This window comes from Hyposmocoma kahamanoa, unplaced genomic scaffold (genome assembly GCF_003589595.1).
Source record: "Hyposmocoma kahamanoa isolate Upper Pololo Valley unplaced genomic scaffold, ASM358959v1 96335, whole genome shotgun sequence".
NCBI classification, from domain to species: domain Eukaryota; kingdom Metazoa; phylum Arthropoda; class Insecta; order Lepidoptera; family Cosmopterigidae; genus Hyposmocoma; species Hyposmocoma kahamanoa.
Genome location: NW_020655183.1, coordinates 3244 through 14632, shown reverse-complemented (window position 1 = coordinate 14632; position 11389 = coordinate 3244). Strand labels below are relative to the sequence as shown.

At 39.1% G+C, this 11389-nt stretch overlaps 1 protein-coding gene across 1 annotated transcript; it reads right to left on the bottom strand.

The window, feature by feature from the left end:
• Nucleotides 1–936: 936 nt before the first annotated feature.
• LOC113238519 lies at nt 937–10484 on the bottom strand (the record flags this gene model as incomplete). Its single annotated transcript, XM_026475343.1, has 8 exons — nt 10352–10484; nt 9766–9889; nt 8608–8724; nt 7640–7792; nt 3733–3822; nt 2189–2273; nt 1405–1480; nt 937–1002 (listed from the first exon to the last, which is right to left on the bottom strand). Coding segments are annotated over exons 1-8 (788 nt in total), but the record flags the coding sequence as incomplete, so codon positions are not given.
• Nucleotides 10485–11389: the final 905 nt, after the last annotated feature.

Sequence of the window (11389 nt, the reverse complement as noted above, 5' to 3'; positions counted from 1 at the left end):
CTGCGAAAAGTACAGATTTTGAATAACGAAAGCATTTGTTAATGTCCATTATGAAAATAATAAATAAAAGTGGACCCAAAATTGACCCCTGGGGTACACCAGAAGGTATCTTAGTCCACTGTGACAAAAAAACCCCGTAAGACTACAGCCTGATTACGATTATCAATATAGGACGCAAACCAACGATACAAGTTACCATGTATACCTGCTGCTTGAAGTTTAGAAAGCAATATACAATGGTCTATTCGGTCAAAACATTTTTTGTAATCAGTGTATACTACATCAACCTGTGCTCCTCTTTCCATCCCACTAGTAATGAAATCGTTTGCAATAATCAGGTTTGAGGATGTGGAACGTTGTCTAAGAAAACCATGTTGATCGTCACTAAATGAATTTTGTAAACTAGAATAAACTTCTATATAAACTAACCTTTCCAATACCTTGGCAAATAGACACAATTTGGATATGGGACGATAGTTTTCCACATTACATCTATTCCCTTTCTTATGGACCAGTGTGATGAAGGCAGATTTCCACAGTTTAGGTACAATTCCCTCAGACAATGATCGCCCGTACAACAGACTCAATGGAACCGCCAAACTTTCGGCACATTTTACAATTAAAAGTGGAGGAATCAAATCAGGTCCCATCGACTTTGTTAAATCGAGTGATTTTAAAAGATCATGTACCTTGATTGCATTAATTTGAATATCGCCTATGCTACATAGAACGTTATCGTAGTTCATGTTGACAGTGCAACACGTCGATTGGCCAGTCACCAAGAAATATATGACGAGTAACAAGAGATATATGACGAGTGGCGCGGTCGTCAATCGAGACCGCTAGGGCTGGCTTTGCTAACAAAATATAATTTAATATTATATAGTCAAAAATGGCATAACGTTCAATTTTAATTTATATGTAACAAATAATCACCTGGGGGATTTCTTTTTTACAGCGGTCTGATTGTCCTTATTCGGCGCCGAGATAACATCAGGAATACTGCAATAGAGAATTAAACAAACATGTAAGAAAGTTTATCTCTTAATCCACAGTTGTTAAACCAATCGACTGACTGGTCAACATCACGCAAACTTAAACCAATAGAATTATAATATAATCATTATAGACATTTAGGATCTATTTACGTTGTCGCAAAATGCAATGGTTGCGAATTTTTTAACAACAGCTTAAGAGTCAAAACGACCTCAAATCAAATTAAAATTTATCCCGTACTAATACGGCCCATTTTGCTTCGGTCGAGCGACAGGGATACGGGTTTTATTTCAGAATTATTTTTTTACAGACGAAGCTAAAGCCATATGGAGTGTGTTAGTAGGTATACAAGAACTTGATACACAATCATTCGGTGCAGGAATTCACACCTTTTGATGCAATTCTTACCTCACACCAGCAGTCTTTCCCTTCTTCTCGTTGCGATGCAGCGGTTCAAGGGAATACATTGATAATTTCTCCATACCTGTAAATAGAATAATAAATTGAATAAGTCATGGAAGAGCATTGACGTACAATTATATGGACGTCGGGTCCGCGCTAAAAAGTGTCCGCACTTGTAAGGCCCTAAAATCGTATACAGAGCGCCAAACTCCGCTTTAGTCTTAATTTGTTCTACTGACAGCGCGATACTGCGATGACATTACAATTTAAATTTCGAATAGGTTGACTTGGGACATTTTTTTCGTGGTTTTTGTATTAGACCCGTCGTCCATTTATTTGTAAGTCAATGTGGAAGAGCAACAATGGTATTTAATATTATGAAGCCAAAGCAAGTCAAGCAAGAAGTGTTAAATTGGACTAAGTTTAGTGGTCCTCAATCAGAAACCCTCTCCAGAGTTTTTTCTGTTTGTGACTCTAGAACGTTTCTTCAAATATTAACTTTAGATTTATACACTTAAGGTAACTATTTATTGATTATTTACACCCTGCATATTTGAAAGACTCACAATATTAATAATAAATATGAAACTTATTTGAAACCGATGTTTCAGTTCTAAAGTTTAGACCGTCTCTTTGTCTCTTTCTAGGGAGTCTGTCACGGATTGTACGGCCGGCAGCAAGCTAAACATTGAAGGATCTAGTTTCGTCGCTGTGGAGGCGATATTCGAAGAAAAGTCTATGGCTTGATGTGCTATTGACTGTACTTTAAGGAATGTTCTTTTATACTTACCAGCTTTTAGTATAGTTTTCGATCCACCCACTGCGCCAGAACTCTTCTTCGTGTTAGGTTTGGATTTCTTGGAACGCAGATTATTCTGGAAAAGAATTTCTCATAATTATGACATGTGTATAATGTTATTGGTGACTTTCAATGAAAGTACTTCTATCTACTAAACATATAGCATTTCTTATTGCGCTTACATTATACTCTCTAGTTAAAAATCTGGCTATAGTAATATCTACTGGATATAGATAATAATAACACACATAATAACACAGTTTTATTTGCGTCGATTTCGTGCGCCATGTAAGCCGAGTTGCAAGCACTAACGATGCGAGCAGTTTCTTTCTTTGTTAGTTTTACCTGTCTAGCACATTCTCTGAGGAAATAGGGGGAGGTGAACTAGACACTCACGCTCCATCACATATACACACATACACACACATATACTTACACAGACCTATACACGACAATTGATATCAGTAAATTACAGTTAGTTATGAACTCAGTTTTTATTGTACCAATTTAAATTTATTTTTCTACCCAATGTTGTAATAATAATATCACATATTTTGTATACATAGTGAGTTTCTGTAATTGGCTTTTGTACTGCTTAAACACATTTGTCAAATAAGTTTAACAATGCTGTTGAAACTTTGTTCATTGAATAAATAAATAAATAAATAAAAATAAGACAACATCACAACGTTGCTCCGATCCCAAAGTAAGTAACTAAAGCGCTTGTGTTACGGAAATCGAATACAACGACGGTACCACAAACACCCAGACTCGAGACAACATAGAAAAGTACTCAGAAATGGCGACACCAAAAAAAAAAGAAAAGTGGTGTCCAAGCCATTCGCCCACGGACATGGTCAAATATCACAGAACAATAAATACAGTAGAAGCGTCCAACTCACGCCAGTTATAAGTCTCGAAAGACCTATTTGAGCTCAGTCCGCCATTTTCGCTTTGTATGGTATGGTTGTGTCATCCTTTCGTGCAAATTCGCTAAAATTCTAGAAAATACCTTATTGTGCTATTTGGGAGTGCAAAAATGATAGCCAAACCAAAAATATTAACCATGGTGGTATTTCATATCATCGGAAAGTCTTACTTTAATAAAAATTCAATTTTCTGTTTGTCGAAATAATTTTTTTGTTACAAGAAACGAAAGTAGAGCTTATACCCCTGCAATATGGTCGCTTGTTTTTTGGAGAACTAAATTAATAACTCCAATTCGTCGTCGTTCAGCAATTAACCGCTAGATGGCAGCACATTGATTGAAATTTCAATATAATATCAAAACATCGGAACTTGCAATAATATGTATTGATGGTATTGAGCTTTCAACGATATGCCAACAGGGTAAAGTTTAAATTATATTAACAAGCCATAATTTGTTATTTGTATGTCAAGATTTTGTAGTGTTTCAAATTATGAATGTGTGGGTTTTGGCGACATCGGTTCCGGTAGTAAACGAGGTTTAAGGCACTCCATTATTTCTTTTCTTCCGTGTCAAATATAGATAGCTGTATAAGTCGTCAACTTACCAGTGCTTGGTGTTGTGCGAGTACTTGTGAGGCGCGCGACTGGTAGCTAGTTACCGTAGAATCCAGTCTGCAGCTCATAGCGGCAAGCTCCTGGAGATAACAACAATCGTCACTATCTTGAATACATAAAACGTACTTTGAACGCACTACTGAACCCGCATTTTGTGACCGTCAGGTGGCTGGTCGCCTGTCGCATCTGGCACTGAGTGTATATACATTGACTTACAAATAAATGGACGACGGGTCTAATACAAAAACCACGAAAAAAATGTCCCAAGTCGACCTATTCGAAATTTAAATTGTAATGTCATCGCAGTATCGCGCTGTCAGTCGAACAAATGAAGACTAAAGCGGAGTTTGGCGCTCTGTATACGATTTTAGCGCCTTACAAGTGCGGACACTTTTTAGCGCGGACCCGACGTCCATATAATTGTAAGTCAATGGTATATATTCAAGAATTGCTACCTTTTCTAAATAATTGCTACCTTTGATATTCTGAGAAATTAAAAATAATAATTGACCAGTCTGCCTTAAGGATGGCTGGTCGCCACTTTGTTCAGCATGAAGGGAGCAGATTTTTGAGAAGTATGTATTACCAATAATCGCTACCTATTTGTTACTTTCACGACTTAAAGGTATACGCTTCTTATCTACATTAGTTTATATTGTATAACCGATTGAAAATTTTACGAAGAAGTCCCAACGCCTGCGACTGCGAATACGATGCGAATAAAGCTTCATAACTGATTATTGTCTTTTGGTTTGGATAATAAATAGACTGGAGTTCGAGTCTATTATGTAACGAATCCAGCTAGAGTCTGGTATGTATGTTGTGGCTTGGTGTACGAGTATTAAACTGAAGTACCATTACTGTACAAATAAACTAACTTTCGTAAAAAAAATTCGGGGGCAATAGTCTGTTAAATAGAACCCTGCTTGCCGTACTCGAGACTTTGTACAGTAGATAATAGCATCGAGTCGAGTTTTCAACCTCGAGTATTGTTCAAAACTCGATTTAGGTCTGACGTGTCGTGTCGTGATGCGTCAGAACAATATCGGTTTCATATATTTAATACGGTTAGATTCATATTGTTATGTCGTAATCTGACACGACGGTTTGTGTTGTGTCGCATCAGAAGCGATCCCGATCTGCGTCAGGAAGGACGAGGTGGGGGGCAGCGGAGCGGCCGTGTCACTTCAGTTCTGATAAGTGTACACGCACCAGTGCTGTGTCGTGACGCGTCAGAGCCGAATAGAGACATTCAAAAATATTTATGAAATCTTTCATCATCGCTCTCAAGCTCTTTAAGGAGACAGTGAAACTCGCCTTTAGCCTCTCTTTTTTAATTCACCGGATGATCCCAATATGTTCTGTTTTCTTCTTTCTTTTCTTTTAGTATAGTTGACATCATCACAAATTGAATATTTCATAATCTGAAATAGAATTGGATGATTCAAGAGAAAACATTGCGAACGTATTGTGACGGTGTGACCTCCTTACATCGTCATCCCACCTTTTTATCGCGTTTTTTCCGGTTCCTGGCCACTCGTATTTAAATTTTGAATTGATCCATAGTTCTTTTGCCTCGTATTCTGATTTTGTTTCGTTCCAGGCACTCCCTGGTCTTAAAATTCAATCAGCTGTTAAAATTCAATCGCGCTAATTTTGATTCCTTAAGTTTATAATCATTACTAATCTAAATCATGTGCCAATTTTAATAAGTTTATAATCACTACAGCCTTTATCATGTACCTATGAACACGTATCTGTAATTCAGTATAACCCTTTTGGGGTAAATGTCTACTAACTACTACTAATATTCATCAAGTTAGGATGTGTTTTGTAATAATGTACCTGTTATATTTATATACCTTTTATTGTCACAGACTTCTTTTGTTACCTTTTCTTCTCCTTAACCGACTTGAAATAAATTTGTGGATCTGAAGTTTTCTGTTTTACTGCCGTGAACCTTATCACGGCTTGTTAGGGTTACAACCCTTTCAGTATGAACTCTTCGAGAGCTACGATGGTATTGATTCCAAATATCGTCAGAAAGCGTCAGAACACGACATATAGATGTGAACGCTATCCATGACGTCAGAGCGCTTCACGATACGTCACGTCAGACAAATATAAATGCGGCTTTAGACTCAAGTTCGTGCTCTGATGACTCGCGCTCGACTCATTCGGACTCGTGATTGTTTTAGGCCACTCAGCCGTGCAAAATTAAGTCGAGTTTATAAATTTAGACTCCCGGACTAGAGTTTTTTAGTTTTTTTTTCACTTGATGAAACCTGCCTGTTGAAGTTTCGTTTAAATAATAGCGAAAAATTCATGTTTTTAAATAGCATGTCGCCTAAAGGTTAGGTCAAAAGTACCAAAAATAAACGGGCGCGTATAAAATGGCTGTTGCTAGTAGAGGTCATGCGTGAGGTTTATATCCTACATGGTGGTATATCTACCAGCGTATCGCCTAATTATCTGAAATACACGTTACCTTACTTGGGACGTTAATTAGTTACTTGGGAAGCAAAAACTGTTTTGTAACCGACTTCAAAAAAAGAAGGGGTTGTAATTAGGTTTACTGAATGTCAGTGTTTCGTCGTGTTGGTCGATTCAGAACCTTACGATAACTACGTTGTCGACCGATTCGATTTGATATCGTACGATTGCTATTCGTAACGTACTTGTAACCTACGTCCTCTGGCAATCCGTGCCAGTCGCCATGCCAACTAAGTCACGAAACGAACCAGCGGACCATACAAATTTTTCTGTGTACTTGTTGCAGACCTTTGGTGAAACACCCTTATTTACTCCGCTGGCTCAGCAACCCAATACGTGTCCCGGCCTCCGAAACGAGATGATGCCACTTTCTTAGGTCCTGTGCAATCTCTCGCCAATTGATGGCTTGTAATTCGCACAGCAGGTTCGGATTCTTCGATTCAGAACCTTACGACAACTCTGTTGTCGACCGATTCGATTAGATAATACGACTATTCGAAACTAAACCGAAATGACGTCACACCCGTACGATTACTCGAATTTCTCGACCGGCAAAGGCTACAAACGTTATTCAGAACGCAGTTATCGAATGAAAATTACTGAACGCCCTAATGTTTACAAAACGAGAATGTAATACGGAAATCTCTTATTATTTTAAATAAAGTCTGGATTTTGTTCAATTTCATAAAATTATTTTAATGCAGTACTAATGCATTCCTATATTTTAGGCCTTTAAAGTCTTAAAAATGTATATAAAAAGATTTTCATTTTTCCTATAATTTATTACACCGACTAACTCCGTAAACGCTGTTGGACAACGATATCGTATCCGAATCCGAATCGAACGTCTAGCTCGAATGTTGCAGATCTTTGTACACAGAAAAATTTGTAAGGTCCGCTGGTTCGTTTCGAGACTTAGTTGGCATAGCGACAGGCACAGATTGCCAGAGGACGTAGGTTACAAGTACGTTACAGTCCAGCTGGACCGAAGGATTTTTTTCTTAGTGGTTGATCTTTGTATTAATAATTATAATAACAAACTAAAGAAGAGGTTCACAATTCGACGGTACATTTAGTGTGTATGTTTGTTGCGTGATTACTCCGGCTCCGTGATTATTTGTGAACCAATTTCCATGCTTCTTTTTTGTTAAAACGGGTTTCTTAATAGTGGATTCATTCAGATTTGAACAAAATATGCCATCTCTAAGGGTGGCAAATTAGGGGATGGATCCAATTTTGATTTCACCCACTTTCCGCTAACCAATTTCAATAAAACTTAGCGAATAGACGTAAGTGTCATTTTCCACTAAGCGACCAAGACTAGCCTCTTAGTGGAAAATGCGTATAATTCCCCAAAGCTTCGTCGAACGGCCGGCCTAGAGCAGGAACAGCTTTAGAGCTCACGTCGTCGAAGAGGTCCTTGGCGGCGCTGAAGCCGTGCGGGGCGACGACGGCGGCGCAGGCGTCGTGGCCGTCGCGCACGGCGCCCGCCAGCGCCTGCAGCTGCTCCGCCGCCTGCTTCAGGCACAGCGTCTGCTCCAGCGACTTGTGGAACACCTGCACACGGCCGGAAACCGCTAAGGGCTTTGCGTGAGTCCGCTTAACAGTGACTGATGAATCAATCACTGTGGAGAAAATGTGTAGTAAAATTGAGGATATACGCTGATTACTAAAATTTCCACGATAGAAAAACACAAACTTCCTTCGAGATTTTACAACAAAACAGCTGTATTCGTTATGCACTTTACATATACCAATGATTTTTTTTTATATCAACTGAACTAAATATAACATGTATATACGATACGATATACATTTTTCAAATGGCTTCAATTTCAGATTTTAAGACTTTCGTGGTTATTCACTAAATGATTATCACTAATATCAGGCTTCTTACCACGGTATAACTTCTTTTTATTTTCCCGATATTTCGGAACGGTTGCACGCTCCATGGTCACGGGTTGACTGGACGGCGGCAGATGACAGCTTTATGAGCAGACATATCTGTCTACCCTCTTGCGCTGTCGACGACTACCTTCATCGCGATTTGTTGTGGCGTTACCATTGTCACTCACTTTTTTCACACAAACCGTGTTCCCGAAATATCGGGAAAATAAAAAGAAGTCATACCGTGGTAAGAAACCTGATATTAGTGATAATCATCTGGCTTCAATTTCGTTTGTAAAAAAATAAACTCTGAAATAAAAACATCAATCATCAATATTCAACATTTTAAAGCCATTTCAGGTTGTATACTTTTAATGATTTGTGAAGCGTGCTGATGTTCAATTACAATATTTGCATTGCGAGCATTTATTAAGGCGCAAAAGATTTTGCGTACCGCCATGAGTATTGAAATAGTGGGAACAAACCTGAAAGGCCTGTAAAGTGTTTTGATGTAGTCCGACAACGCGGACCATCTGAGCCTGGAACTGGGTGTGTTGCGCGTACGGCAGCGATTGGTAGTTGTGCCGATTGATGTCATGGATCTGGAATTTATGGTCACACATACTTCTTGCTCATATACCCTAGTTGGCTACGCTTCGGCCTTGAACGAACCATTTAAAAGTGAGCAATACGTCTCGTTACATAAACTTTACATTAAAAAAACGTAAAAAGGGGCAGCGAGATAACAACATACTTTGTTTTGTTATTTGTAGATTAAAGACCTGCTTGAAATCCAGTTTTGAATATTTAGGAATTACTGAGCGTCTCTGAGCAAGTAAAACCTTAGTAGGTAAAGTATCTCCGATGCGTGCCTCCGACTCGTAACTTACGACTGGGTGGCTGACGCGTACCATGTATCAGGATATCAGCCGATGCTGTCTACTGCGCAACAAAAACTAAGCACAATTATATTTGGACAAACCCCACGATTTGTAGATAAGTCCTGGAAGATTTTTCGACAACGCCGTCCCACCCCGAAAACTAAAGTGACCAATAGTCCGTGCTTCGATTGCTGCTTTAACTTATGACCCATGTAATAAATAACACCTACTTAATTAAGACAATCGTGCAGAGCGTCCTTGAAGATGAAGGAAATAACCATAAACGTACGACCTACTAATAGTTATCTTGAATGGCTAACTACAGGGGACCTCGAAGTGCCGAAATCGCTCCGTCTTCAACAATTCCAAGACGAAACGCTGAGATTTTTGGAGGAGTTGAGGTCGTATCGTATCATGTATAATAGGCGTTACGATATCGAGTTGCGGTAGCCAGCCCCGCTCTGAATTCCCATAGCCGCCAATGACGCGCACCCGAGATCTAATACCCGGCAATAATCTTAAATTTTAAAACAGAAACAGAAAAATCTAGAACAATCAGCTGCGATCACATCACGAGCAGACCAAGCTTAAGTAAGTTCTCGCAATAAACGCATCAGATGGCTTCGGGAACACATGCTGATACTGGCAACTTCATTCTTGCTACATGTTTTTCTCCAGTTTTACAGAAACGGTAGCCCGAATGCCCAGTTCATAAGTTACAGAGGTTTTTGTTGCAGAATGATCAAATAAAGCTGTACCCACCACTCTCTGAATTTGGTACAAGCGTATCCTTTGGAAGCGCGTGCTGAACTCGGCGGCTCGCTTAATGATCTTCTTCAACTCTGATATATCAATGTTTACCAGAGTAATGTTCTCGACGGCTTTTCTGCAATAGCAACAAGTCTGTTTAAGTCGAATTCAGAAACAATTACATATATTTATATTATGCATTATTGCTTCAGGTTCTCGACGCTGCCTTTCCACCAGAGGAAAAAAATCAGCCAATAAGATTATACTTCACTTTCCTAGACTCGCGGTAAAGGGTTAGCGGAGCTAAGTATTTGTACATACACAATAGCGAGAGATTTGTGCGAGGGATGCGGGCGAGGAACGTGTGCAAAACGATGTTTGTAGGAAACTAGAGCTACTGAAAGTATGACACTAATTGACACTGACACGTGGCCACCGCTTACCCCACCACACCGTACCCCGCCCGCGCATAGCTGAAAATTCCATAAGGCATCCTCTCGTCGCCTAGCTATCTCGCACATCTCTGGTGGAAAGGCAGCCTAAAGAACGAATAATGAACGTCGTTAACCTCCATTGAATTTTTGAAAGTTGAACTTACATTAAGGCAACCATTTCATTCATGATTTTCATCCTCAGGTCCCTGACTTTGGCACAGTAGATGCTGCTCTCGATCATGGAGGCTATATTGTCCGACGATTTGTCTATATCATCAAACAAATTTGCATTTAATATTCAACACGACACATCGAGCCCATTTACTGGTAGCTTGAAAGGTACCTGGCTGAGTGAAGAAATACCATTTCTCACAGATGTCGCTACGGAAACAAATCGTTAAAAACCAAAACAAAGGTTTGCAATAAGTGCCAAGAATTCGTAAGGTCCGCGGGTTAGTTGGCATGGTTTACTAGTAGACGCTCCAACTAGCACACAAACTCTAATAACAAGTCGTACAATAGCCAGTTAGAAGTTCTTAATAACAGCATAGGCTGCATTAATAAGTTCTACAGTAGATCGGCTACAGCGCCGCTGTACCCCCAAAATGAGCACCGATTTATACACTATGGGTCCTACAATGGCCGTAAATGTGTGTTAGTATGAAGATACAAATGAGAGAGAAAGAAGATGCGCGCGGTTAATGTACGAAGTAATACAAAGGCGCTATGCAAGCGGTTAATGTGCGCCTAAGTAATACAAGGAATTATGCGAGCGGTAATGTGCGCATAAGTATCCAAAATACGTTCTTGTAGCGCGACTATAGCGCGCGCATCCTATTTAGACGCGACTGTATCTCTGACTTAGAGTTTACGGCACTGTACTAGATGTACAGCAGCGATATTTTGGGGAAATAAACAAAACACATTTTATTGCTCATAAAGACCGTGACCTTGCTAACTGGAAAGTGATGGAGGATACAAATATTTCAAATAAAAAATGACAACACTGTATTCCGTTTAATACATGCAAAATAAAATTGCGAGTACCAGTTTATTGTAAATATATACAAACTTAAAATATAACAAATTTTAATATATAGGTACATATATATATTGACTAAAATTTTTACGCGCCTTCCACATGTGCAATTTTTTGTGTACAAGTAGAAGTACATTTAATTAGAGTGTGTGAAGTTTCAATT